Source organism: Auxenochlorella protothecoides (genome assembly GCF_000733215.1).
Source record: "Auxenochlorella protothecoides strain 0710 unplaced genomic scaffold scaffold33, whole genome shotgun sequence".
NCBI lineage: Eukaryota > Viridiplantae > Chlorophyta > Trebouxiophyceae > Chlorellales > Chlorellaceae > Auxenochlorella > Auxenochlorella protothecoides.
Genome location: NW_011934206.1, coordinates 456,960 through 483,551, shown reverse-complemented (window position 1 = coordinate 483,551; position 26,592 = coordinate 456,960). Strand labels below are relative to the sequence as shown.

Here is a 26,592-nt window from a genome sequence, read left to right as displayed (position 1 = left end):
TCCGCCGGTCCCCCCCCCACGACTCTCAAGCACTCAAACCCCCTCCCCCTCCCACCCCCCCTCCCCACACAGCGAGCAGCGGGCGGGGCGGGACCTGGCCAGCATCGAGGCCATGAGCGCCTTTGTGGAGAACCTGGGGTCTCTCTCGCACCAGCAGGGCGTGGCATACAAGCACGTGACGCTGATGGGCGAGCTGAGCGCCGCGGTGGAGGCGCGCGGGCTCATGGCGGTGTCCGAGGTCGAGCAGGAGCTGGCCTGCGCCGGCGCGGCGCTGGGCGCGCACGCCGAGGCCGTGCGCCGCGCGGTCGGCGACCCCGCCCACGCGCCCGACGACTGGCTGCGCCTGGCTGCGCTGTTCGCGCTGCGCTACGAGCGCGACGGCGGGCCGCAGGCCGCGGCGCTGGCGCAGCAGCTGCGCGAGGCGGGGGTGCCGCGCGAGCGCGTCGCGCTGCTGGGCACGCTGCTGGCGCGCTGCGGCGCCAAGGAGCGCGTGTCCGACCTGTTCCAGGACCGCACGTTGTCCTCACGCTTTGCGGTGCTCGCCAAGCAGCACATCAAGGTGTGTGGTGGGGGTTGGGTGGTTGGGTGGGGGAGGAGAGTGTCGACGGGGGGCAGGGGGTTGCCCAGGCAGGGCAGAGGGGGGTGGCATGGGAGCCGCACGGATGGGGCTGTCGATTGTGCGTATGACGGGCCCACCTGCGCGTGGGAGCAGGAGGGGTATGACAGATGCCGGTGGGGGGCCCTTGTGCCAGTCGTGGCACATTAAGCATGGTGGCAAGACCCCCTGTCCACCCCCGGCCCGTACCTTGCTTTGCAACCCCAGCTGTCCCCCAGCTGCCATACCACCCCCGCACCCCCTCTCCCCCCTCTCAAAGGGCGTGGAGAATGTGTACACGCAGCATGTGCCGCCGCTGGTGGGCACCCTGGAGCGGCTGGCCAAGGGCAAGCTGTCGGAGGCGGAGTACCCCGCCGCGGACCGCGCAGCGGGGGCTGGGCCGCCGCCGCCGCCGCCGCGCCTCATCGTGGCCTTCGTCGTGGGCGGGACCACGTACGAGGAGGCGGCCGCCGTGGCGGGGCTCAACGCGGCGGCGGCGAAGGGGGAGGGGCCGCTGCCGCCGGGGACCAGAGTGCTCCTGGGCGGCACTGGGGTGCAGAACAGCAGCTCCTTCCTGCGGGACCTGGCGGAGGTGGCGGCCGCCACGCCCGCGCCGCAGGGCAGGCTGGGGCTTCGATGATGCGTCAGCCGACCGTGCTGAGATTTTGTGTCCCGAGGTCCGTTGCTCGAGGGCACAGGCCCTGGGAGAATGGGCACAAGGAGACGCCCGTTACTTCCCACCTGGTGCTCACCCCCCCCCTACCCCCTTCCTCCCTCGTCGCGCGCGATGTCGAGCTTGCGACCAGTGCCCTCTGAGCCTTCCCTGAACGCCATGATGTAGCCACCCTCTATCCCCGAGAATATTATATCGCTATTTAAACAAAGGTGTCCTCCTGAGACTGCGCAGCCTTGACACAGCTCAGGCGCTGACCACGGGCCAGCCTCCCGAGACCGCCCCGGCCCCACCCCCGCGTGCCACGGTCATCCAGGCCCCCGACCGACCCCTGAAGCGCGATCATATACCGGTATCCCTCAATCTTGTTCCTTGCAAAGTTGTAGGGCGTCTGCTGTCGATCCAGGCTCCGACATGGCTGAGGCAGGGCCCAGCGGCCGGACACCGGTCGTGGAGGCCTTGCGCGACACCCCCACTGTTCTTCAGGGTGGGACTGGGAACCTGGCGGCGGCCTGGTGGGTTGGGGATAGCTCTCCAGGTCCATCATGGATCGATGAGACCGGGTTCCATGCATCATGCACCCCACCCCAACAGGAGCTCATGGCTGGAAGCCTGGCCGGCATCACCGGGAAGACGTGCGTGGCACCCCTGGAGCGCGCCAAGATCCTGTTCCAGGTCCGCCCAGCGTCGAGGCGGAGGGCGGTGTGTTTTGGGAATCGCTTGGCAGTGTGGCCCCCTTGTGTGACCAGTTCCTGCATGAGCTCCCACCCCCCGCATGCCAGCCTCAGAGGCACTTCACTCCCACTCCAACACGCGCAGACGGGTCGCCTGACCTCGGGCAGCCTGGCTGCAACCCTGGCCGCCATCTACCGGCACGAGGGTTTCTCGGGCCTGTTCAGGTATGCTGGCGCGCCGGGGCCCATGCATATAATGCCGGGACGGTGTGCGCAGCTTCCCGCCAACCGCTTCCCTCCGACACGCAAGACTCCTCCAAACCGCAGGGGGAACGGCGCGAGCGTGCTGCGCATCGTGCCCTACTCCGCCATCCACTTCACGGCCTACGAGCACTACCGCCGCCTGCTGGTGGAGCACGTGATGGCGGCCGGGCCGCCGGGGCGCAGCGTGCCGCCCGTCTGGGACCTGGCGGCCGGCGCCGGCGCCGGCGCCAGCGCCGTCCTGGTCACCTACCCGCTGGACCTGGTGCGGACACGGCTGGCCTACACCAGCGAGGCGGCCGGCGAGGCCCCGCGGCCCCGGTACCTGAACGCCCCCGGGGGACCGTCGGCCGGGCCTGGGGCGCAGAACCCGGCGGCACCCTGGGCAGCAGCGACTCCCTCGGCCGCCCCGACGGCGTCCACGGCGGCAACCCCCGCCGCACCCAGCCAGACACTTCCACCGAAAGCCCCTCCCGCCCGGGCGCGGCTGGGCATCGGCGCCATGCTGGCGACCACGCTGCGGCACGAGGGCCTGCGCGGCGCCTACCACGGCGTGGGCGCCTCCATGTACGGCATCCTGCCCTACGCCGGGCTCAAGTTTTACGTGTACCAGAGCCTGAAGCAGCAGTACCACCACCGGGCCGCCGGCGGCAGTACTGCCGCCGGCGACGGTACTGCCGCCGGCTCTACGCCCAACCCAGGGGCCGCCCACCCGCGCCTCCCCGTCCCCGTCATGCTCACGTTTGGCGGGCTGGCGGGGCTGGTGGCGCAGACGGCGACCTACCCCTTTGATGTTGTGCGGCGGCGCATGCAGGTGGAGGCGCTGCAGCTGGAAAGCCTGCACGCGGGCATGACGGGGCGGCTGTCCACGGGAGGCCTGGCTCTGCGCTCCACGCCGCAGGCCCTTCTGCTCATCGCGCGCGTGCAGGGCTGGCGCACGCTGTTCGTGGGGCTGAGCATCAACTACCTCAAGGTATCCTTTTGGGGGGGAGTGTGTGTGGTGGGGGGGGGGGGGTCAGGATGAGGTACAGGCAGGTAACCCGGGGGTGGGAATCGCCCCAGGCGCTGTGCGGGGGATGGCATCTGGTCGGATGGCAAGCTACCACGGCCAGGATGGGCATGCGTTCCCTGGGCCCGGTCAGCACTGCTCGGCAGGGACTGGCAAGCCGCTGCCGTTTCGTTTGGTGACTTCACTGGACTCCTGGTGCCAACTTTTCTCCGAAATGCCGCGACCCAGCGCATTCCGTCGTTGCCCCCAGGGTCCAATCCCACAAACAACCTGGCCCCAACTACCACTGCCAACACAGGTCGTCCCCTCCACCGCCATCGGCTTCACGGTGTACGACCACATGAAACACCTTCTGGCTCTTCCTTCCAACCTCTGATGCTGGGCTGCTGGTCCAGCCATGTACCCCCTGATTGGTTGCACACACGAGTTACAGCAGGGTACAGTGGCAGAGGCACAAGAGGGGTGGTGTAGGAAGCGAGTTCGACAGGCTGGCCAGGTGGCAGAGACTCGAGCCAGAGCGTGGCAGGTGCTGAGCAGCGGGGAAGGGCCCTTGGGCAGCGCGACACAGTGTATGGGGTGGTTCTTGAGTGCTCGACCGGGACAGGGTGGTCTGCGAGCCCAACCCCCCATCGGCCACCTCCAGTACCTTGCGCATCAAAAGGGAAGTGCCGCAAGCAAGCTTGGGGCTGGGGCCGGGGTCGGGGAGCCTGCCCTTCCAGCGGATTCCCAGTGGCCAGGCCGGCATCAGCAGCCGACTACCAGGGTCACGGGAGGCAACGTACACGCCATTCAGCGGATCACTGCACGCTGCAGCACCCGCCCTTGGCAGAGGCGACGTAGTCGGCATCAGAGAAAGTGGTGCCTTGGCTAAAGTGTGAGTCGCGCTCCTTGCCCTTGCCGTAGCCCTTCCCCTCCAGCCGGCCTGCAGAAGTCCCATTGAGGGGACCCGCGCCCCGCTCCTGCACGCGCTGCGAGCCATTGCCCTGTGCGGGAGCCCATCCGGCTGGGGCCTCCTGTTGGTGGTGGGGAAAGTCGAAGGGCGAGGGGGCCTGGGGCAGCGCCGAGTACGACAGGGGCACGCGAGCCAGCTCAGCCCCTGATGAGTGCGACCGGAGGGAGGTGGAGGAGGTGGTCGAGGGCATGGTGTGGCGCGAGGCTGGCCCGCGCGACGCTGGCTCCTTCCCAGAGCCGCTGTCAGGCTTGGCTGGGGCTTCGGGGGCCCTGCGGACCAAGGGGTCCGCCTCAGCTCTCGGGCTATGCTGTGCAGCCGATTGAGCAGCAGGTATCGCAATGTCCGGCATGGGGTGCCCCGCCCCGATGGCCTGAGCCTGTGGAAGATGTGGGGAAGCTCAGATACGTAGTCCGAGAGAGGTGCTCCACAGTGCGGCCAGCCCGCCACTATCCCTTTCGTATGCTCACTTAGGAGTTTTAAATGCTATGAAATACGATACAGTGGCTTACGAATGAGGACCCAGCCTACTATATCCGGACAGGGGAACAACTGGCAGGAGGGTTACGGGGCCAGAAACGGATGCGCGGATTTCGGCAGTACGCGGGACCGCCTGTCGAGGTGATCAACATGCAGGAAGCAGAATCATCACAGGGTTTAGGTGCTCGCCCCGACATGAGACGTTAATCCCAGGCTCCGCGCCCTGCCCCGTGAACGGCTCCCGGAGAAAATTTGGGCGCGCGCACACTGTTCACTATAGTGTGGGCGTGATACTACAATACAGGGAGGCATGCGGAGGGCGGAGGGCACGGCACCCGGGGGCCACAGGCATTGACGGACAGATGCACTGATTGCTCTTTATCCTAAGAATACAGGACGGGGCGACCTGCTCTGCTCACTCAAAGGTGAGCTTCTCCGCCTCCTCGCGCAGCGCGGCAAAGAGAGGGGTGGAGAGGTAGCGCTCGCCATAGGAGGGGACGATGACCACGATGGTCTTGCCCTCGAACTCGGGGCGCTTGGCAAGCTGCCCGGGACAAGGGTGGTGGGAGGGGTGAGTGGGAGGGTTGGGCGGGGGGACAAAGCCTCCGAGACCCGAAGACATTGGCATGGTACAGAGCTACACCGGCCCGCGACACGCGGCGCATTCCTGCCTCCCCTTCTCCCTCATATACACACCGTGAGGGCAGCCTGGACTGCAGCGCCGGAGGAGATGCCCACGAAGATGCCCTCCTCGGTGGCCAGGCGGCGGGAGATGGCGATGGAGTCCTCGCTGCTCACCTGCGCGATGATGTATTACAGGTCGGGGGGAAGTGCGAGCGTCAGTGGACCGGTGAATGCATGGTGTTTCTTTCCCTTTTAGAGGGGGGGGGGGGTGGGCTGCGGCCCCTGGAAGCAGACGATGCAGGATGCATGGTGAGCATCCCTCCGCGCTCTCCACCCCCCAAACTCCACCTCTGCATGGCGCCCCTCCCTTCCACAACCACACCTCCCCCACCACACCTTCTCCACGCCGTCCAGGATGGGGACGTCCAGGTTCTTCGGGATGAACCCGGCGCCGATGCCCTGGATCTTGTGCGGGCCTGGGGAGCCACCCGAGATGACGGGGGACTCGGTGGGCTCCACGGCGAATACCTTCAGCCCCGGGTTCTTCTCCTTCAGGAAGCGCCCCGCCCCCGACACAGTGCCGCCGGTGCCCACCCCCGCGACGAAGACGTCGACGTCGCCGCCAGCGTCCCGCCAGATCTCGGGCCCCGTGGTCTCATAGTGGACCTTCGGGTTGGCGGGGTTCTCGAACTGTTGCAGGATGTAGGAGTCGGGCGTGGCCGCCGCGATCTCCTCTGCCTTCAGCAGCGCGCCCTTCATGCCCTTGGCCGGGTCGGTGAGCACCAGGTGCGCGCCAAAGGCGCGCAGCACGATGCGCCGCTCCAGCGACATGGTGGCGGGCATGGTCAGGATGAGCTTGTACCCGCGGGCAGCGGCCACGAAGGCCAACGCAATGCCCGTGTTCCCCGACGTCGGCTCCACCAGCGTGGTCTTGCCGGGGGCGATGCGCCCCGCGCGCTCCGCGTCCTCCACCATGGCCAGGCCGATGCGGTCCTTGACCGAGGAGTTGGGCTCCATTGACTCCAGCTTGAGCAGGATGGTGGCCTTGGCGCCCTCCGCCTCCGCGATGCGGTTCAGGCGCACCAGGGGGGTGTTGCCTGTGGGAGTGGGCCGTGAGGATGGGTGTGCATCGGCACCCTGCGGCGAGAGAGGGCGGGTGGCGCCAGGGCCTCCGGGCACATGCCGTCATGTGGCTCGGTCGCGTGGCGCCCACATGACGGGGGGGACGGGCTCGCGCCGGCCGTGACCGGGGACTCACCGATGAGCTGGGTGACGTTGCTGGCCACACCGTGTTTCTTGGCCGGCACCGCCGCGGTGTCGGTGGCGCCCAGGTTCCTGGATGGCTTGTTCTCCAGAACAGTCACGAGGGGGTCGGCAGGCGCCCCGGCCTTCTTACTGCACGGGAAATTCATCAAAGGCCATGAGATCCTCATCGCATTGGCACGAACACCGGTCGCATTCCGGCATCGCGAGTTTCCCACCACCCATCGCGCGGACGAAGTCGCACCTGTGTGATCCGCCCATAGTGCCGGTTCGCCAATGTGCGCTTGGACACGAGCGAAAGAATGTTTCAGTGGGTTTATTGCAGGGTCTGGTCGGAACGAGGGGTAGATCTCGTGGGATTGGGAGGTACGTCCCCATTTTGCTGGCACAGGCTTCGCTCGCTCCTGAAGCGAGAAATCTCCGACTTGGCGCGCGCTACATGAAACATGTCGGGGGAGTCAGCTGGAACGGCAGCAGTGATTATCTGTACAACCATCTCGCGACTGATTTATGTTTAAGTACCTTCCAAATTAGGATATGGTAAGGGTACGGGCCGTCTTCCTAGGTGAGCGACTCCGCTGGCTCAAGCACCTGCCGTCGGTGACTGGGTACCTGAATGCAGTGTTAGATCCGGACCCATCCCTAAACTGCAGACCTTGATGACACCCTGGTACTTACATCCAAGGGTGATGTGAGGGCCTTGGAGGAAGTGGCCCAGGCAGCGTCGCAGCACTGTCCAGCGGTGGACCCGACGAAGTTGCTGGCTGACTGGCGCCAGCTCTTCAAGGAGGCGCCCTGGGATCCGACACACCAGGTGGGTGCACGGGGGGGGTGGTATTGGATAGTATAGCGTCCCTGGCCAGCCCCGGCCTGTGTGCTGACAGCGGCCTCCCCCTCAAGCCCCTGCCACCCGGGGCTGCGCCAGCACAGCAAACCCAAAACAGAGCTCCCCAGGTTTCGCTGCTTCAAGACTCTAGCAGTGGAAAGTATTATGGGCCATACATGAGTGCGAATCATGCCATTTGGTGTGGCTCCCGCCAGTATCGCATGCCGATTTGTGCCCCCCTGCGGATGAACTAGTTCTCTTGAGTTGAATGGTGATCTTGCCGCCCCATAGCACCTCTGTGGTCAGATAATTGTTTGCCGCCGTACAGACCCCGAATTCAACCTTCCTCCGCCCCCTATGGGTCAGGTGGATGTCGAAGAGTGGCGGACAGGCCTGTGGCTCCAGGCCCTGCAAGCCCAGCCCTCAGTGGTGCTGGAGGAAGCCGCTGCCACGGCGGCCGCCCTCCAGCGACGCTTCTGCACCAGCAGGATAGAGGCCTTTCGCTTCCTACCCGCTGTGGCGTCGATGCTGGGCACGCTGCGGTCCAGCTGCCTCACCACCGTCATCATCACCAATGGCCACTCTGACGTCCAGGCGTCCAAGCTGGAGGCCTGCGGCGCCCGCAACCTGGTGGATTATGTCATCATCGGGGGTGACGAGGTGGCGGCCGGGCGATACGAGAAGCCGCACCGCTCGATCTATGACAGGTGGGAACGCTGAGGGGTGGGTGGGCCTGGAGAGTGCCACCCACGCGTAGGGGTGCCCAGGGTCTGGTTGCCGAGTGCATCAACCTGGCGGGCTTCCTACAAGCCAGACTGCCCTCCAGAGTTGCCCGCTGCACCGCTGAGTGTATGGGCCCAGGCGCACACACCTTCCCTGAATTGCACTCAACATGACGATCACTCCTGCTTTCCCTCGCTCACCCCAACACCACAGAGCCTGCCAGCTGGCGGGCTGCACCCCCGATCAGGCCATCATGGTGGGCGACAACTACATCTGCGATGTGGTTGGGGGTCAGGAGGCTGGCCTTCTTGCCACAGTGTGGATCAATGAAACCGGCAAGGCGGTGCCTGAAGGCGCAGCCGTGATGCCCACGTTCACCGTGTCCAGTGTCGTAGAGCTCCCCGCCCTGATTGATCAGCTCAATGCCGGCCCGCCGCGGTGACATGTGGGCAAACGGTGCCATCCCAGAGACACTCGTCGACACCCCACAATCCAGAACTGCATGTATAATTCTGTCCCTTGCACCGTGGCAACTTTGCCTCGCTCTTTCTTGGGTCGATCTGAGGCCTCACTTTGGCACCCGTAGTGGCGCTGCCGCCGAGTCTCATCCCAGCAATGTGCAATACCATTCTTTGGCATAGTGAATAATGCAGTACATCCTGCTGATGATGGTGGCACCCTTAGCTTTAGATTGAGAACCTCTGCCTCCCACGAGCAAGCAGCTGCTGCCATGGTGGCCGTCCCTCACGTGATGATGTCATGCCGAGCGCCGATCTGAGATTCCAGATGATGTGACGCTTCAACACAGCAGCTGTATCAATCAGAGCCGGCGTTTAAAGGCACGATTAGCCTTGCCAGTTGAGCCGACACTGTGTTCCCCTTATACCCTCAGAGCCTGCCGAGGTCACGTCGCACCTCGGTGCCGTCCGTGAAGGGCAGGCAGGGCTGATCCTCGCACACATGGCTCCACAAGTCCATTCGAATGGCTCTATCGAGCTAGACCACGAGGAAGAGGCCCTGGCTCGCCTGCACCTGGTGAGTGTGCGGTCCTTGGCGGGTGGCACGACCTCTGTGCCAGCGAGGGGTCTTCGGGATGGGCATCTACTTGAAGCAACGAGTATGACGCCAGACCTCTTCCATCTACTCCACACAGGATGATGCGCACACAGAGCTGAGGGCGAACAGCAGTGGCAAGGGGGGCTACCGGTATGAGTCGCCCGAGGAGGTGAAGGCCATGAAAGCCCAGCGTGCCGCGGTGTGGCAGTGGCTGAAGGGCATCGGCGTGCACATGCTCAAGGACGGCCTGAGTCTGACGAACATCTCTATGCCAGTCACCCTCTTCGAGCCACGGAGCTGGCTGGAGCGCATGTGTGACAAGTGTGCAGAAATGGGGGGTGGTGTGGGAGGGGTCCAGGGCTGATGCCAGCGAGGACCCCCAGCCTCCATGCATGGAGCAGAGTGCTGCATGCAAAGCATGATTGAGAAGGTGGGAATGCGGCTCGTGCTGAACGCTGCCTCCTCCCCGGTGCGCTAGCTGGAGCTACCTGCAGCTGCTGGAGCTGGCCGCCGATGCGAAAGACCCGGTGGACCGGCTGAAGCTGGTCGTCGCCTTTGCCATCTCGGGCCTGCGCCAGCAGATATCTTTTGGTGGGTGTCGGGGTCACATGAGCTCGGGACCGCTGGCGCCGGGAGGCGCGACGCGCCGTCGGCCACACTGGGCTCCCTGTCGCCGCGCCGGCACGATGTCCCCTGCCGCCTTTGTCAGGCATGGCCGCCACGGCCGTCGCCCCACCTGTCCTACCCACCTGCTCCCCTCCATGCACCCGCCACAGGCAAGCCTTTCAACCCCATCCTGGGCGAGACCTTCCAGGGGGCCTACCCCAACGGCACACAGGTGTACATCGAGCAGATCGCACACCACCCCCCAATCTCCTCCTGGCAGGTCTACGACCATGACGCCCGGGTGAGGGCGGTGGTGTGGGCCTGAGAGGTCGAGTCCATGGTGCTGGCAGCATGCCCGGCCCCGGCTTGGCCCCAGTATGAAGAGGCTGCACCCTTGCGAAGGACCCTCCCAGTGAAGGTGGTCACTGCTTCCGCAACCCACCCCCAACCCCCCCTCCGCCCCCCAAAGTACCACTTCTTCGGCAACGGGACGTGGGCGGCCTCGGCGCGGGGCAACAGCGTGAAGGGCCAGCAGACGGGGGCCAACACCGTGCGCTTCTCCCACGACGACGCGGAGGTCAGCTGGGAGATGCCGTACCTGACCATCCGCGGCGTGCTGTTCGGGGAGCGGTACCTCAAGTACGGCGGCAGCATGCGCTTCCAGGACGCGGCCCACGGGCTGACCTGCGACGTGGACATCGACACGGAGGGGCCGGGCTTCTTCCGCTCCTTCTTCCGGCGCAAGAAGGCGCACGCCCAGGACGCGGTGCACGGGGTGCTGCGAGGAAAGGACGGCGAGGAGCTGGACGTGCTGACAGGGTCCTGGCTGAGCCACCTGGAGTGGGAGAAGGGGGTGAGTGTGGACAAGGGGGGGGGGGGGTTGGAGTAGGGGGTGTCCCCTCGGCACCCCTGTGGGCGGGCGGGCGAGGGAGTGGAGGGTTGTATGCCCCGAGTGGCCTCCCCTCCGATTGCCCGTGGAGCTGTGGCGCGGCCTGACCCCCGCCGTCCTGGATCGACGCGCCAGGTGTGCAACGGGAAGCTGCACACGGTGTGGGACGCGGTGAAGACGCCGGTGGACCGAGCGATCGCGGAGCGGGAGGCTCTGCCCTCGGACTGCAGGTGTGCCACTGTCCCTTCCTGTTTTTGTTTTTCTCCTTGGGGAGGGGGGGGGCCTGGCTGTGCACAGACTTGCCAGCTTGTGTCGAGCATGCGAGGCCACCTCTATCCCGCCTAATTTTCCAAGTACAGAGTGATTCACATTAAACGCCACACCCTCGCACCTGCAGGTTCCGGAACGACCTAGTGCAGCTGAAGACCGGCACTCTGGACGCCGCCCAGCGCGCCAAGGTGGAGCTGGAGCAGGTGCAGCGAGCGGACCGGCGCCTGCGCTCGGAGGGCCTGAAGCGGGCCTCGGCGTGATGGGGTGGCCTGGAGGGGCTCGCGGGCAGCCTCTCCCCACCGTGACTTCCAAAAGCACTGTGTCGTGCAGAGTAGGCTCACGCCAGCCGAGGGCGTCAGACCCTGGGAAGCATCGAATAATTCTTGAAAGAAATCCAGCTCACCCTGCAGCATCCAGACGGAACGCTCCGTAAGCGCACACATGCCACCCCTTCTGGTCTGTGCGCTGGTCCAGCACCCTCCCTGCTATTGATATGTCTACAACGTCCCATGCAAGAGCTCACGCGATATCAGCTGGCAGGGTGACAGGGGGTCTGAATGAATGGGGAGGCCACCATACAGGGGCGGCACCAAAGGGTACACAGAATATACAGGGCGGCATGAGGGAGGCGTCGGCGCGTCCTCCTGAGCCGGCCATGCATTGTCGGATCATACAAGCGAGGGCTGGCGCGACAGGGGTGTCATGGGCGTCGCCACCAACTTCAGTTGCGAAGGTTTTCCTGCCAGATCCTGGCCGCCCTTTCCAGCAGCTCGCTGCCGAGCACACTCTGGCGCAGCTCTGGCGGCGGGAAGGGCGCGTGCCCTGTCTCGAAAAACACCTGATTGTTGAGAAGGAGGGCAGGTTGACAACCGATCGAAGAAGGGCCTAAGAGCGGGCCAACCAGGAGGGCCCGGGCCTCTGCCGTGCGGTGAGCAGCCTCTCAGCCTGCAGGGACCCCTGCCCTGGACCGTTGCGCAGACACCCACCTCCAGATTGTCCTGCAGCTTGTGCACGCCCTGGCAGCCAGCACACCGCGCAAAGACGGAGCCGGCGTGCCAGGCGTGGGGGTTGACGCGCTTGGTATTCTGTGTGCCGCAGAGGTTGCATGTGAACCTCACCTGCAGGAGGGTGTTGCGAGTGGAAAGGGCAGATGGCGAGGCAGTTGGCCATGCAAAATGCACGGCCCGGGGATTGGTGAATCGGAGACTTGGTGAAGGGCCAGATCCTTCCTCGGAAGATCCTAGCCCTGGCACCCCGGGCCGGCCAGCAAGGACTCAGGGTTCCAGTCCACTGCTTGCAGGCACGCACCTTGCGGGTGCGCCGGGCGTGGTTTGTGGCCGCCGCATCTCCCTCACTGCTACCCTCGGTCCGAACCCAGACCAGGCCGGTGGAGGTGGGGCTTGCAAGCGCCTGGGCCTCCACGTCGATGACGATCCCTCCATCCACCAGGCTCCGCCCTGCCAGCCAAAAGGAGGGCCTGGGTCTCGGTCGGGCCACCGGGCCTGCCCTGCTGACGGGCGTGAGGGCGGAGGATGCGGCCTGGGGCTGGGCATCAGGCGTGGGGGGACGGAACAGGACGAACTGGTCCCCGAACACGATGCCTTTGGCGGGGTCGGTCTGCCGGGTCCACCAGACACCTCCTCCAGGAAGCCGGAATGCGTTCTCGCATCGGCATGGAGCGCACAAGTGGCGGGCCGGGGCGCGGTTCCTCCTGCTCTGCGTGACCCCTCTCTTCGGTGCGAGGCTCGCTTGCGCTGATGGAGGACAAACTGACATCGTTGCTAAGGATAAATTCTTACGCTATTGCTGCAACGATGGCTTGCAAGGGAGTTCCCTCCGCAAGAGAACCAAACGTCTCGGGAGCTGTCGGTGATTCTGCTCATTGGTTCGCGCCTCACGTCTGGTTGCAAAGGATCTCAACCGGATGCACTTCAATCAGAGGTGCAGCAGGCCAGGCACTCCGTCTCAAATATCGAGGGTAGGGTACCTACAGATAGGGCCAACCGTGGAAATCAGTCAGCCTCGCAGCGACTGACTGTTTCAGATCGAGAACCTGCCAGCAGCCACACAAACACTCCCAACATGCCTGTGTGACCCTCTCCATGGGAACACGCATGCCTCGCGCATGCCCTCACCCTGGGATCTTCGTCACATCCACCGCTGCCAGGAAGCCTGCCCTTCGGATGGACTCCATTCCCAAGGGGGCATCCTCGTACCCCACACAGTCGGCCGGGTCGACTCCCAGCAGCGCTGCGGCCTTGAGGTAGGTCTCCGGGTGCGGCTTGCCGTGGGTCACGTCGGTGCAGGTCACCACCGCCTTGAAGTTGGAGGTGTTGTCTGGGGTCCAGAGGCCTGACTTGGCCAGGGAGGGGTACACCTGGAACCGGTCCCCGCCCGTGGCTATCGCACAGGGCAGCCCTGGTTTGCGGTGAGGACGGGCTTGATCATGTGTTGGCCCCCTGATTTGCCGCAAGACCATCTCCAGAGAAAACGACGGGGGATGGAAAGCAGGAGCATGGAGCGACAGACGTCGTACATCGACAGGCCTTGTGATCCAGGCGGGAGGACGTCGGGTGGCGACCTCTCCAGCACCTCACCGCCCGCCCCATGACCCCCAACCCCACCCACTCACCCCTGGCGAGGGCAGCCTGCAGGATCTCTACGACCGGCTTCACCAGCTTGGTGTCGTCGGCAACCTCATGGTACCTGGCGTTCTTCAGCTCAACCGCAGCAGGGATGTCGATCGTCTTGCTCTGTGGAGGGAGCAGGGGTTAGGGGAGGCAGGGGGGGTTGACAGAGCTTGGTTGCTGAAGGGGTGGCGGCCTGGTTGCATGGAAAGGGTCTGGCGAGTGCAGGACTGGAGGAGCAATACATCGACAGCCGGCAGCCGCACATAGGGAGCACAAAGAGCACCAGGCTGGGGGATGACCCAGCCCGTTGTCGGCAAATTTGTACCCTCATCGAATTGCCATCCCTCCAACCCCAACCCCCTCGTCTGCCTCACCTGCTCCTCACAGAGGCTGGCAAAGATGCCGGAGGTGGGCCGCCCAGCAAATCCCAGGAATTGCTCGGGGGTTATGGTCAGGCCAAGCTCACGGGTCACATCGGTCCAAGCCCGCCAGTGGGCCGACATGGTGTCCATCACCTAATCAGCGAGGTTATGGTGAGGTGACAGCGGTGTCATGCATCCGACCATTGCAGGGAGGGGGGGTAGCAAGAATTAGCAGCAAAGGCTTCCACGCACATGGCCATGAAGTTTTGGGCTGAAGTTGGACACCCACGCCCAGGGGCAACTGGGGGGCAGCCGAGCGCCGGGGACCCCGGTTGACCAGCTCCCTACCCCTCATCAAACCTGCCCCACGGCACCCACTCACTGTGCCATCCAAGTCAAAGACCAGGCCTGCACAGCGTGGGTGGGTGGCCATCACGCATCAGCTCGGGTTCCTGAAGCCACAATCACGACAGCACCAAACCCTTTGAAGGTGAGCGGCACCGCTATTTGATGCCCGCGCACCCACCCTTTGCGGCTGCAGGGAGATACTCCTCGGGAATTTGGGAAGCCATGACGGAGACTGATCTGCGCCTGACACGAAGTTGTAGCTCGGGGTTTTGCCGTCGGCAGGCGTTGCGGGGAGCGCCGAACGTGGCGTGCGTGGGCCTAGCTAAGACCGTGCCGGACACAGTGGACAGTACGAAGCTGTGGCAACTCGAGAATCCCATGCGCCACTTTCCTAGTTTGAAAGCGACTTCTCAATCTCTACGCCAGAACAAGTCAATGTACTGGGTGGAAGGGGTGGCGTGGTAAGGAGGACGCTCTGAGCTACATCGAAGCACGTGAGGGTTTTTCCGCCGTCACAGGTTAAGCAATGATTCACCCATTAATAATCCCTCCTCCTACTATCCTTTTCCAACAAAGCTTCAACTATGGGAATGGATACGATGAAGGAATCTAATCCTTACAAAGAATTGCAGCTTTTGAGTGCATGCTCGTGGGCAAAAGTTGCTAGGCTACATTATTGAATATGGAACAATCAGATGCTGCCGAAGAGCGCTCCCTGGCGAACCACCTCCAGTGCCAGGAGACTCGCAAATCCGATCATGGCAGCCCTTCCATTCAGCTTCTCGGCGACCACGGTGAAGATGCCGAAGTCCTCGTACACGGCTCCCTTGAGGATGGGCACGAGGCTGGCGTAGATGATGGCGAGGAAGGACACAGCGATCAGGGGGTTGGGGTGCTGCGCCTGCCAGATGATGCCATGCCCGCTCCTCAGCTCTTCCAAGACTCCGGTGATGACTGCGAGCATGGCCAGCCTGCCGTTAATGCGCTCGGGGGCAGGCCCATCAAACCTCATAGCCTCTGGAGAGGGGTATCGGGTGGTGGATATGAGTGACAGAAGGAACGGCTGACATTTCAAGCCCTGATTTCATACCAGCCAGAAAAACAATTGCCCCATCACCGCCCCTGCCCCCCCCGTACTCACCCCACAGAGACTTCTTGTTCGAGGGCTTAGTCTCCGGCAGGGGAAGCTTCGACTCATTGGGGTCCAGGGGAGCGAGAGGGGTGGTGGACGTCGGGGCCGTCGGTCTCACGATGGGCACGTCTTTGACGGCCTGCGTCGCGACTGAGTCTTTGCTGGCCGGCTTCTGCCCCTTGGGGAACTGGTTGTTGGAAACACACACACAGACTCCACGAAGGGTTGACACGGGCCTCGATACCCCAGATCTACCGGTCAAGGGAAGGGACCGAGATGCACTCCATGAGTGGGTGGTGGGGGTAATAGTTGCAAACATGTTGGGAGGAGGTTGCGGCCGGTCACGAACGAGGTTATAGAAAATTAAATTAATGAAATTGTGAAGGACCCCTGCTATTTATGTGGCTTGAAGCTAACTTCCTTCGCGGCACTCGCGGTATGCCTGGCCACCCATTCCTGCCAGGGGGCGCACCCAGGGTGTCTCCCGAGGGGTCCCGACTTCTTCGTGGTGTCAGCTTTGCAGTCGATTCCTGACGACACACACTCGCCGCATGACAGATTGATTACAGAACATACCGAAAATACATTGAGTACGATTATGCATCGCGCCAGCTTTTGATCTCTCCATTCTCTACAACCCGCACGCCTGGCTTTCCTCCACCCTTGGCTGCATGAAAGGACGTGCTGTCTTGCACCGCCACGTGCGCCACCTGACTCACTGGGACGCCCTTGAGGAGGAAGGAGAAGGCGCGTTCAGCAGTGCGCGCTTTGTCACCACGGGCCAGCAGGCCGGGACGAAGGATGGTGGTGTAGGCAAAACCCTGACTCTTGACAGCCTCCTCTGCCTGTGGTTGGATGGGGAGGGGGCGTCGGAGGTGCTGCTGTGGATGTTTTCTGCCCACCGCAGCTCCCAGGCATGCAGACTAACCGATTCTTTTCAGGTATTGCTGGAGCACTGCAGGTTGTGTGCCTGCCTTCACCCGCATACCAGTGGTCAACCTCCTCACCAGTCCCTTGGTCTTGATGTATAGGAGTGAGTGGGCAAGTGACAGATTGGAAGCCCACATGCGGGGATTGGCCCCTTGAGCCGAGATGAGGGAGAAGTGGGACACCTTGGCCTGCTTCGCGGCCTCAGCAGCGGCCCGGACGTACTCGAGGTCCACCTTCTGGAAAGCCTCGGCACTTCCGGCTGTCGCGCGGGTGGTTCCCAGGGCGCAGAACACAGTGTCGGCCCCCTCAAAAGCTGAGCTCGCCTCCGATGCCAAGTTGTCCATGTCGATGACCTTATGTTGCAGCTTGGCTGGGTCCCAGCCCTTGTACTCGGGAGGGACAGGTGCCTCTCGACGTCCAACGACCACGACCTCTCCCCATGCGGGGTTCACGAGCAGCTGACCCAGGATCTCCCCTCCTGCGATGTCACACATAGGTATGCAGCATTATAAGGGGCATGATGGCGCAAGACGACCTACCTCGGCGTGCGTCCCCTACACTACTCACCGACTGCGCCTGTGGCGCCGACGACGACGGCTTTCAAATTCTTAGTTGCCATGATTCGAGGTGACACCAAGTAGTATTCTTGCAGAAAATGGCAGCCGAAATCCTGCTTGCATGTGTCCTGTCGAATAACCTGTGTGTCCGCATATGTCTCGTCTCGGCCCTGCGCGCGCGCAGGAGCTTGTAGCGATCTCCGACTGAGAGCTATGTTGGCATGTGTCCATCCCACCCAGCGGTCTCCAACGGCAGAAACACTCGGTGCTATGGCAAAAAACAACAGTACATTGAAATAGGGGCTGTGCTGTGGTGAGGGCGCCGATCAAGGTTGTCGCAGCCTGGAGGCACCATCCATGGATTCGGATGCCCGCGCCAGTTCCCTCCTGTGACCGAGTCTTCCGAGCACTCGAGGACTGCAGTCGCAAGCACCCTCGGCAACCGGAGGTGTGCTCCCAGCTCAGTGCCGCGGCGGGCTGGTGCGCGGTGCGCAGTGTATGCCCCTCTGAGGGTGAGCTGGCTCGGGGCTATGGGATGGAGGGGCACCTACGCGCTCACTCCATGGCCTTGGACCAGACCTCCCAACTCTCTGTCGCAGTGGATGCGGTGGAGGCCTGTGCGGGCAGGGGCCCCGGGATGACCCCTCCCCGGGTTCCCCACACATGCTCCTTCCAGGTCCAGTGCCTGGACGAGTGCCTGGAGGCCCACGCTGAGCGCCTGGAGGCTGATGCTGAGCTCCCAAGAGTGTCGCAGGGCCAGGGTCGTAACCCAGCATGATCCTGGCCTTGGGGATTGGCAACGATGCTGTGGACTGGCAGGCGGTGGGCTGTGAACGTCCCTGTACACACCACTCGCGCAACCAACCCCCTCATAGTAAACTGTCGGAATTCCAAGACTACTTCTACAACAAATTCACACACACTTGTGGTCGGGGGTGTGACAAAGCCGGGCAAGGGAAGGTCATAAAATCAGGCGTGGCAATCATGCAGGAAGACTGGACGGGTGCATCGATCGACAGGAGCAGCACGGCATGGCTCCCACCACCCACCAAAGGGGGAGGCTTTCGACAAGGGAAGGAGGGATGGCTGTGGGACACCTGTGGCCGCGGGGGGAGGGGAATGCGTCTGCACCCCCCTTCCCACCACCACGCTTCCTTCATCACGGCTTCACGGACCAGACGTAGAAACGGGGAACATTCACCGCGTCCATGCCGTTGAAGGCCGAGGCGCCGCAGATGGTGTAGGCCCCCATGTCGGGCCACACCAGCCACGAGCCGACGCCCAGCCCGGCAGGCAGCGGGTGGCCCCGCACCAGCGTGTCCAGCCCGTCGCAGGTGGGCCCAAACACGGTGGTGGGGACCAGAGCGCCGCGCGCGCGGTCGTCGGTGGCCAGCGCACGCGGCAGGGGGCTGGCGTGGTCGTACAGCATGCAGTTCATGGAGCCGTAGATGCCATCGGTCACGAAGAGCTCGCGCGTGGTGGGGTGGAGGGTGGGGTCCTCGACGGTGGGGGTGGCGATGGCGTCCACGTCCCTGGCGTCACCGCCCGCGCTGCGCTCGCGCGCGCCAAACACGGCGGTGGCAAGCGTGGCGATGCGCTCCGCGAAGAAGCGTCCCGGCTCGGCCACCACCTCCACGCCCGGGAAGCGCGCCTCCAGCGCGGCGTTGATGGCCGGCGCGATGCCGCCCAGCGCGCCGCCCGGGAACCCGCCGCCGATGTCGAGGATGGAGACGGCGTGCCCCGCGGCGCGCAGGACCTCGGCCGCGTCGGCGGCGACGGCGATGGCGTTCTCGTAAGCCCCCGCCGCGTCAGCCCCCGCCCCGGACCCGACGTGGAAGGCGACGCCGTCGACGGGCAGGCCCAGGCGCGTGGCCTCCGCGGCCAGCGCCGCCCACTCCCAGGTCTCCGCGCCGTATTTGTTGCCCAGCGGGCAGCGTGCGGCGGGCGCGTCGGCCCGCACGCGCAGGAGCAGGCGCGCGCCGGGCCAGGCGCGGGCGACCTTGCGCAGCTCGTCCACGCTGTCAAAGGTGGTCAGCGGGCAGCCCAGCTCCGCGCCGGCGCGCAGGTCGCGCGGGCGCTTGCAGGCGTTGGCCAGCAGGGTGCGCGACGCGGGCACGCCCAGCGCGCGCACCGCGCGCAGCTCGGCCTCGCTGGCGCAGTCGAAGCGCGCGCCCAGCGCGGCCAGCGTGGCCAGCACCGCGGCGTCCGGCAGGGCCTTGACCGCGTAGCAGGGCGCGACGCGCGGCAGCGCCGCGCGCCAGTCCAGCGCCAGCCGCGCCAGCAGCCCCAGGTCGATGACGTAGAAGGTGTCCTCCAGGCCGCGCGAGGCGATCAGGGCCGCCGCGTGCGCGTCCAGCGAGGCACGCGAGCCGTCGGGCAGCGGGTGGGCGCCGTGCAGGGCCAGGACCTCGCCCAGGGGGCGAGGCCCCACGGGCCGCGCGTCCTCCGAGGCGGTGGAGGAAGGCGTGGCGCGGCCGCCGCCCCACTCGCCCGCGCCCTCGCCCAGCGAGTCGAGGTCGGTGAGGACGGAGGAGAGGGTGTCCCGAGACACCACGCCGCGCGGCGACCCGCCGTCGGAGCTGCCCGCGCCGGCGTCGCAGGCGGCCACCGCGTGCCCTCCCAGCACGCCGGCCGTGGCCTCCAGCGCCAGCTCCATGGCTTTGGCGGCGCAGTCGGCCTGCAGCTGGCCGGCGGCGCCCAGGGCCTCGTCGGCGGCGTGCGGGAGGTCCTCGGCCTGGCCGTCAAACGCCTCCCCTTCCTCCAGGTCCAGGCCGAAGAAGGCGACGTGCCCGCCCGCGCGCAGCTCCTGGAAGGACCCCGCGTGGCAGGCATAGCCGGCCGGCAGCGAGCGCCGTGCGCGCCAGGTGGCGCCGTCCACGTCGCCGACGCAGGCGCCAGCTGGGGCGTCCACCGACAGTGCCACCGCCATGTGGCGGGGGCGGAAGACGGCCGCCACGCGCGCCACCAGGTCGGGCACGTCCATGGTGGCGGGGTCGTAGCCGCAAAGCTCGAAGGAGGCGTAGGAGAAGCCGTCCTCGGGCGTGATGTGGATGGTGGAGAAGGACCCCGCCTCCACTGCGTTCATGGAGTAGCCGCAGGGCTCGAACACATAGTCATCGATCTCTGCGGGTGGGGAGGAGGGCGGAAGCTCAGGTGTCAAAAAATGGGTGTGAGGGGGGTGTAGGACGTGGCCAGGCTGGCAGGCAGGCAGCCGGGACAGTGTGCCCAGCGAGTGGTCATCCCTTTTCAAAGGCCAGCCAGGCCTGGCCGGGCAGGCGTGACGAGGCAGGTTTCAGTGGATCCAGACATAACAGAGCAATCCACACATGGCCCGCAAAGGCATAGACCTGCAATTCCACGCACAGCACAACCTCAAGCAGCCCATACCATTGTCTCACCGGCCTTGGGGAGGAGGTCCTGGATGCCCGAGTCGCATGTCACGCGGCGGCTGTCCACAAATGCCTCGGTGCGGAAGAAGTTGGCGGCCTTGCGCGGGCACAGGCCGGTCATGCACAGCTCCAGGGTGTGCAGCGGGGGCGGAGGGGGGGCCTGCGCCACTGCGGCCGCGCCGCGCGCAACGCCCGCGGCGAAGACGTGCCACTGCAGGCCCGCCAGCGCGTCGCCCAGGACGTAGGCGGAGGCCAGGGGCAGCGCGGCAAAAGCGGCGCGCAGGACGGCGGTCTCGGCCTCGAAGCTGGCGTGCTCCTCGGGCTGCGCGGCAGGGAAGAGGAAACTGGCGCGGGAGTACTTGACCGCGGCCGGCTCCAGGCCCAGACCGGCAGCGAGGCGGAGGAGCAGGGGGACGCAGGCCAGCAGGCGGGTGGTGCCGCAGGTCTTGACCACGATGCGGTCAGGGTAGACGAAGCAGGAGGACTCAGACAGGACGTAGGCGTCGTGGCTGGCGTGGTGGCGCACCGACACGATGAGGCAGGCGGCGCTGTCCATCAGCGCGTCCAGCTCGGCGCGGGTCAGCGCGCGCAGGCCGGCGCCGACGGCGCCCGCACGGGAGGAGAAGCTGACGCTGATGCGCTTCTCAGACCCCTCGAAGGCGGGGCAGGGCAGGGCGGCGACGCACATGGCTGCCAGGGGGGGCAAAGGTAGACGGTGGGGACCGAGGAAGGGGGGGTTAGGGGCAGGGGGGGCAAATCCCTGGCTAGCTAGGTAGGGGGCGCTATGAAGGCTCCTTTACGCACTGCGGCCCGGTGTGGGGTGAAGGGGGGGGGGGGGGGGGGTGGAGGGCGCTGCGAGCGAGGAGGGCATGGCACCGAGCCGCTGCCGGGTGGGCGGCGCCCGGCGCACCACCATGCCACAGAGTACTGACAGTCAAACCCACCCTGCCATGCCAGCCTGGGAAGGCAAGGCTCACTTGACAGGCGACAGCCATTCCCTCCGCACACACCCCTCCGCCATCAAACCCTGGACTCACGTCTGGGAATCCTGCGGTATGGTCGATTCCTCCGGGGCGCAGCTCGGCTGGAATGGGAGGCAACGGCGGCTCGAACTTGCCGGAACAGCACCCGCTGCCACGGAGACTAGAAGCACTAAAGGAGCGTCTACTATCACTTTCTGGATCTGAGATCATGGATACTGCTGGCAAAAGGACTTTTCAAAGGGCCTTCCAGCTTGGTGACGGAACGCGGCACGGAGCTAAGGCTGGGCAGTCCGGCGTCGTCTGCTTGGCAGCTCACGCGATACTCAAGACTTCGGGGGTCTGACCTTGGTGGTACGAGGATGAATGCAGGAGGAAATGATGCCCGAGGTGGGTGGCGGTGGCAGCTACATTGCGGTTTCTGGTCGGCGGGCGGCAACCTCGGAGTCGCAACATGAAACCTGCAGTACCTTCCCCCTTTCCACCGATCCCATCCACATGATGCCTCAGCTTCCTGGGGAGGCAGAGGTCGCTCTCAGTGTACAGACATGAGTGCCGGAATGGCGCACTCGTTGTATCATACACGTCTTCATGCACGTCAAGGGAAGGGGGGTCGTTCGCTGTCTGGTCTCTCGTGTCGGCAAGGATTCCCGCGGGCAAGATACCACAAGCCGCCGCTGCGCTGGCGCAGGACGTCCGTGGCCTTGTCGCTCCGCGGCGTGTCATGTGCTGCCCCTCCCCGCAGCTCCACTGGGAGCTCGAGGGGTGGCAGGTGCAATGCTCGGGGTAGATGGTGCCGCCAGTCTGCCTCACGAAAGGAGTGAGCCGGCCCAGAGGGCGGGATCACAAGGTGGGGTTTGTTGCTACCCAAAAGAAGATGTGCCCGGGGTCGTCATGGGGAAAAGGACGTGGAGGGGCCGACTGCCATGCGGCCCTGCAGCACAGTTCCGACCACCGGCAGGCTACGCAGCGCGTTCAGCACGTCCACCTCCGGCACCTGTTGTGTGGTGTGTGTGGTAGAGTGTATTTAGAAGGAACTGGACAGGATCATAAAACGTATTTTGATCCCGGTGCAGTCGAGCGTTGCGTGGGTGTGGCGTGCTGCTGAGCTGCAGGGAAGCCTGGCGGCACCTCCAGGAACTCTCCGCCATGGTAACACGACGCCGCAGCCGTCCAGCATGTATCAGCGACCAGGTCTCGATCTCCACCTCTTCATACCAACACCGACCCTTCACCCCCCTAGAGACATGTCTAAAAGTTCCGCGGCACCTTGAGGGCCACGCGCTGCTGGGCCTCGCCCCTCCTCCGGGGTCCGAGGGCCAGGAGCCCCTGGTCGGCCAGCACGGCCAGCGCGGCGGCCAGCTCCGCCAACGCATAGGGCGCGAGGCCCACCTCGCGGCACAGCGTAGCGTGCGCAGCGTGCAGGCCGCCCAGCGAGGCGCCGGCGCCGGAGGCGGGGCGCGAGGCGGAGGAGGCGGCCGAGCCGCCGGAGGCGGAGCGCGAGCCGCCAGAGGCGGAGGAGGCCGACGAGGCGCCGCTGGGCGGGCCGCTGCCAGGGGCGCGGCCCAGCAGCGCCGCCAGGACCAGCTGCTGGGGGGGGGGCAGGGCGCGCATGGCCGCGCAGGCGGCGCTGCCCTCCCCGACCCCGCCCGTCAGCGCGCTCAGCGCGGCGGCCATGTGGCGCAGCGTGACGCGGTGCGCGGCGCCCTGGTCGCGCCGCGCCTCCTGCACGCAGGCCTCCAGCGCCGCGGCGGCCGCCTCCAGTGCCCGCCGCATGTCGCCGCAGCCGTTGCCCATCTGCGTGGGGCGGTGGGTTGGGGACTGGTGGGCGGTTGTGAGGGGTGGCGCTGGGGGTGCCGCGGACCGGGGGCGAGTGTGTGGATGCGGCATCGCGAGCCTGGCCGAAACAGGGGCCAGCCATGGGCCCTCGGACGACGAGCGACCAGGGGACAACCCTTGATCCCTCACCTTCCGTGCACACAGCTCCAGGACCCTGGGCTCGAAGACTGGGCCGGGCAGGCGCTCGGCGCGCTGGGTCAGCAGCGACGTCAGCGCGGACGGGGAGTAGGCGGGGAACACCTCGTGCCGGGGAAAGATGTTCCGGCGCTGCAGGGATAGGGGAGGGGGGTGGGAGGGGGGGGGGTGACGAAAGGTCATCGTGGTGTCCTGGGCAGCGCAGGGGTAGGGATCGGCAGCACGGGGCATCCCCACGCATAGCACTGGATGTGATCAGGATCGAGGAGGCGGGCCCCTCCGCACTGCATGACCCTGCCGCTCAGGAATGTATCAGCTGCTGCGGCCCTCTGCCATGGCTGAGCCTGTCCACCCCACCAGCCATGATTCTTTGGTCCTCCCACGTCCCTCCCCCAGACATTCGTCCTGCACCCTCCCTTCCCCCCCTCCACCTCGCACCCCTCTCAAAACTCACGTGGAAGGCGGCGCCGGGGCGCAGGAGCTGCTGCACCAGGTCGACGGTGTTAGCGATGCCCAGGATCAAGAGCCGCGAGCCCGGCGCATGCGCCAGGGCAAACAGGTCCTCAACCATGGCCTCGCCTCGCGACCCTGGGGCAGTCAGTGGTGAGCATGTGCGGGGGGGGGCAGTCAGCGCAGCACGGATAGGGGAGGGCGGGGCTGCGAGCGTTCACTGTACCCAGCTGCCGACTCTCAAAACGCAGGCAACCCCTCCACGCCACTCACCGTGCAGGAGCCCGTCCAGCTCATCCAGCAGGACGATGGAGACCTGGCGGCGGGCGGCATGGGGCAGGGGTCCCGCAGCGCTTTCCTGCGACACGGTGTCCTCGCGGGAAACCACGGCGCGGCGCAGTTCGGCCAGGGCGGCCTCGCCCGTCCACCTCCCTGTCCCGGAGGGTAGCACCAGGGGGTCTCCACCGCCTGCAGCGGAGTGGGGCGGTTGGGCTGGGCGAAACTGCCGGGGAGGTGTGATGAGAATCGCGAGCCCGTTGCGAGCATGGCCATGCCTTCTGAGGTCACCCTTGCGACACCAGAACCTGGTCGGCACGGAGCGCCATGCGGCATGCGATGACCAGCCCCACACCATACACCAGCGGCTTGCCTGACACGCTGGCGGCATGCTCGCCACTGCTCGCAACTGCCAGCCCGTCCAGGATGCGGCCCGCCACCTGCCCCGAGGCCGACAGGCGCATGCAGTTGATGGAGACGAGGGCGGGCGGCTGCGGCCGGGGGCCGGCTGTCCTGGGCTCCTCGGGCCGGGAGAGGAAGGTGCCCGCCGCGATCTCGTCGTGCACGCCACGCAGGAGCGCCTGTGCCGTCAGCGTCTTGCCTGCGAGGGGCGGCAGCGCGCATGTTTTTGAGATTCATTTGCCGGGCAGGCCGGTCTCGTCGCAGAGGCAGGCACCCGCTGCAACCCGGCTGTGCGCCCGGACCCCTCACCCGTGCCCGGGGGGCCTGAAAGGTAGCAGGAGCCGCCGGTGCCAGACTCCAGGCACTCCCGGATCCAGTCGGTGACCGCGGCGGCCTGTCGCTCCCGGCACAGCGGGAGCATGCCCGTCGCGTCCGCTGAGGCGTGCAGCGCCGCCTTGGCTGCGCGGACCTGGGTGGGAGTGCGGAGGGGTGGCGTTGAGACTCTGGCCAGGGGTGAGAGGCCTGGTCCAGGCTTCCCAACCTCCCCCCACGCCTCACCTTGGCGGGGTCGAGGGGGTCCCACCAGGCCTGATCGTCGCACGTGGGGAAGGGCTGTGCGGCGGCAGGGACGGCAGGGACGGCAGGGACGGCAGGGACGGCAGGGACGGCAGGGACCTCCCCCGACGAGCCGGCCGCGGGCCCCGCAGTCTCCGGCCCGTTGGCCGCAGGGCTGTCGCTGGGCCGCTCCGGCGCGGCCACCTCGGCCACTCGTGGCCGGTGGTCGCCCGGCAGCTCCTGGTCGGGCCCGGCGGGCAGGGAGGCCGGCGCGCTGGTCGCGGGCCCCGCTGCGGCGCCGCTCTCCCCCGCAGGCTCCCTCCCCGACTCCATGCCCGCGAGGTCGGGGGGCGGCACCAGCATGCGCACCACGCCCCGGATCCGGGGTCCGGCGCCGGCCATCGTGGCCCGGCGCGGGGGCGTGGGGCTCTTCAGGATGGAGTCCCGCACCGACTGGGAGGGCTTGGGCCCGATGCTGGTAAGGCGGTCCAGGCACGGCAGCAGGCCCTGCCGCCAGGGCGTCTCCTGCGCCTCGGCGCTGGGGGCAGCCGACGCCCTCGTCGGCGTCGTGGGCGGGGGCTCCGTGGGGATCGGCTGGACGGCGGCCTGGCCGGCGACGCCGTCCCCGTCTGCCACGCCTGGGGGGGTGGAGGGCGACGCGCTCTCGCCGAGGTCCAGGAGGCCCTCCGTGAGCGCTGCCGGGGTCAAGCGAGTCCCGAGCTCCTCGACTCGCGCTGCTTCGGCAAAGGGACTGAGCTCTGTCTCCGCGACCCTGCCCGCAGCAGGGACGCTCTCGCGTGCCGTGAGGGGCACGGCCCGGCACCGACGCTTGGCGGCGCTGGGGAGGGTGGCCTCCGCTCCGGCCAGCCCCTTCCCGCCCCGCTCGGCTGGCGGCGAGCGGGTGCGGCGCTTGCCGCTCCTGGTGACGCTGCCGTGGGCCAGCTGCTCCACGGTCCGGGGCCGCAGCGAGGAGGCGCGGGTCGCGATGGCGGTGCCGAGGGGCTGGGGGTCCGGGCCACCCGGGGCTGAGCCCCGGGCCAGCCTCTTGCTGCTGCGCCGGGGGGTGATCTGGGAGCCGGGCGCGGAATTGTTGGCTCGAGAGGTCACCCGACGACCCACCGACTTGACGGACTGCAGGAGGGCGCCCAGCACGCCGGACGCGCGGGTTGCGGAAGGCTTTCCGTTGGGAGTCGCGACGGGCTTGCGGCCGCCTCGCATCGTGTTGCGCGAGCGCAGGAGATGGTCACCATCAGAGTCCGTCAGCTGTGGACTGAAGCCGGTGTAGTCGGTGCGGGCCATGGCCGGCCCGGGATGTTGCGAGTGCAATTCAGGGCGGCGACCTCTCGCGGCTCGAGGGGAATGGGCCCACCGCCGGGAGCGCAGCTACGGCCGCCTAGAAAAACACCCTGAACTGAATTCAGGTGCTGTAGGAATTATCGTCGCGGTGTGAGGGACGCCGGAGTTGGCCCTAGTACCTCCGTATTTTTAAACGAGTGGACACCTGGCGCGCCGAGGTTTGGATTTTCGGTCATGCTGTGCATGGCTTCCTTTCGTCGCTCGATTGCCCTGGTTGGGGGTGCAAGATTTTCAGTAGCACCCACACTTGACCTATGGGGATCCGCAGAATAGAATATTGACGTCAGAACTTGTATATTTGGTGCTTGCCTATTGCCGTGTCAGCCTTGGGCCAATGATGCCGGGCTCTCACG

The 26,592-nt window shown here is 66.1% G+C and overlaps 10 protein-coding genes across 10 annotated transcripts in view; 4 read left to right on the top strand and 6 right to left on the bottom strand.

Moving 5' to 3' along the window:
- The window catches only part of F751_3184 (Vacuolar protein sorting-associated protein 45-like protein), a gene marked incomplete at both ends in the record, with an annotated part of 8,088 nt that extends 4,500 nt beyond the window's left edge, over window positions 1-3,588 (top strand). Inside the window, 7 exons of the mRNA XM_011399052.1 lie at window positions 73-559; window positions 876-1,187; window positions 1,863-1,943; window positions 2,088-2,167; window positions 2,270-2,360; window positions 2,655-3,176; window positions 3,511-3,588. Of these exons, the coding sequence (XP_011397354.1) occupies window positions 73-559; window positions 876-1,187; window positions 1,863-1,943; window positions 2,088-2,167; window positions 2,270-2,360; window positions 2,655-3,176; window positions 3,511-3,588 (1,651 nt within the window). The remainder of the gene's footprint in view (window positions 1-72; window positions 560-875; window positions 1,188-1,862; window positions 1,944-2,087; window positions 2,168-2,269; window positions 2,361-2,654; window positions 3,177-3,510) is intronic.
- Window positions 3,589-4,009: 421 nt separating this feature from the next.
- On the bottom strand, window positions 4,010-4,354 carry F751_3183 (hypothetical protein; the record flags this gene model as incomplete). The annotated part of the gene is made up of 1 exon (XM_011399051.1): window positions 4,010-4,354. The coding sequence occupies one exon, from the start codon at window positions 4,352-4,354 to the stop codon at window positions 4,010-4,012; it is 345 nt and encodes a 114-aa protein (XP_011397353.1).
- Window positions 4,355-5,056: 702 nt separating this feature from the next.
- Window positions 5,057-6,677, bottom strand: F751_3182 (Cysteine synthase, chloroplastic/chromoplastic; the record flags this gene model as incomplete). The annotated part of the gene is made up of 4 exons (XM_011399050.1): window positions 5,057-5,185; window positions 5,338-5,439; window positions 5,662-6,362; window positions 6,524-6,677. 4 exons carry the CDS (start codon window positions 6,675-6,677, stop codon window positions 5,057-5,059), a joined length of 1,086 nt encoding a protein of 361 aa, XP_011397352.1.
- A 1,034-nt stretch (window positions 6,678-7,711) lies between these two features.
- F751_3181 (N-acylneuraminate-9-phosphatase) lies at window positions 7,712-8,519 on the top strand (the record flags this gene model as incomplete). The annotated part of the gene is made up of 2 exons (XM_011399049.1): window positions 7,712-8,061; window positions 8,291-8,519. 2 exons carry the CDS (start codon window positions 7,712-7,714, stop codon window positions 8,517-8,519), a joined length of 579 nt encoding a protein of 192 aa, XP_011397351.1.
- A 518-nt stretch (window positions 8,520-9,037) lies between these two features.
- F751_3180 (Oxysterol-binding protein 9) lies at window positions 9,038-11,158 on the top strand (the record flags this gene model as incomplete). Its single annotated transcript, XM_011399048.1, has 7 exons — window positions 9,038-9,112; window positions 9,231-9,454; window positions 9,612-9,724; window positions 9,910-10,040; window positions 10,209-10,592; window positions 10,764-10,858; window positions 11,026-11,158. The coding sequence occupies 7 exons, from the start codon at window positions 9,038-9,040 to the stop codon at window positions 11,156-11,158; spliced, it is 1,155 nt and encodes a 384-aa protein (XP_011397350.1).
- Window positions 11,159-11,391: 233 nt separating this feature from the next.
- Window positions 11,392-11,787, top strand: F751_3179 (hypothetical protein; the record flags this gene model as incomplete). The annotated part of the gene is made up of 1 exon (XM_011399047.1): window positions 11,392-11,787. One exon carries the CDS (start codon window positions 11,392-11,394, stop codon window positions 11,785-11,787), a length of 396 nt encoding a protein of 131 aa, XP_011397349.1.
- On the bottom strand, window positions 11,620-14,031 carry F751_3178 (Fructose-1-phosphate phosphatase YqaB; the record flags this gene model as incomplete). Its single annotated transcript, XM_011399046.1, has 6 exons — window positions 11,620-11,736; window positions 11,885-12,016; window positions 12,207-12,405; window positions 13,034-13,316; window positions 13,531-13,651; window positions 13,903-14,031. The coding sequence occupies 6 exons, from the start codon at window positions 14,029-14,031 to the stop codon at window positions 11,620-11,622; spliced, it is 981 nt and encodes a 326-aa protein (XP_011397348.1).
- Window positions 14,032-14,929: 898 nt separating this feature from the next.
- F751_3177 (Oxidoreductase HTATIP2) lies at window positions 14,930-16,919 on the bottom strand (the record flags this gene model as incomplete). Its single annotated transcript, XM_011399045.1, has 5 exons — window positions 14,930-15,255; window positions 15,585-15,621; window positions 16,090-16,215; window positions 16,378-16,778; window positions 16,868-16,919. 5 exons carry the CDS (start codon window positions 16,917-16,919, stop codon window positions 14,930-14,932), a joined length of 942 nt encoding a protein of 313 aa, XP_011397347.1.
- A 1,097-nt stretch (window positions 16,920-18,016) lies between these two features.
- F751_3176 (S-adenosylmethionine decarboxylase proenzyme) lies at window positions 18,017-20,934 on the bottom strand (the record flags this gene model as incomplete). The annotated part of the gene is made up of 3 exons (XM_011399044.1): window positions 18,017-18,934; window positions 19,157-19,980; window positions 20,256-20,934. 3 exons carry the CDS (start codon window positions 20,932-20,934, stop codon window positions 18,017-18,019), a joined length of 2,421 nt encoding a protein of 806 aa, XP_011397346.1.
- A 1,184-nt stretch (window positions 20,935-22,118) lies between these two features.
- Window positions 22,119-26,182, bottom strand: F751_3175 (Cell division control protein 6-like protein; the record flags this gene model as incomplete). The annotated part of the gene is made up of 9 exons (XM_011399043.1): window positions 22,119-22,223; window positions 22,496-23,023; window positions 23,195-23,332; window positions 23,655-23,788; window positions 23,924-24,118; window positions 24,282-24,527; window positions 24,638-24,797; window positions 24,887-24,940; window positions 25,253-26,182. 9 exons carry the CDS (start codon window positions 26,180-26,182, stop codon window positions 22,119-22,121), a joined length of 2,490 nt encoding a protein of 829 aa, XP_011397345.1.
- Window positions 26,183-26,592: the final 410 nt, after the last annotated feature.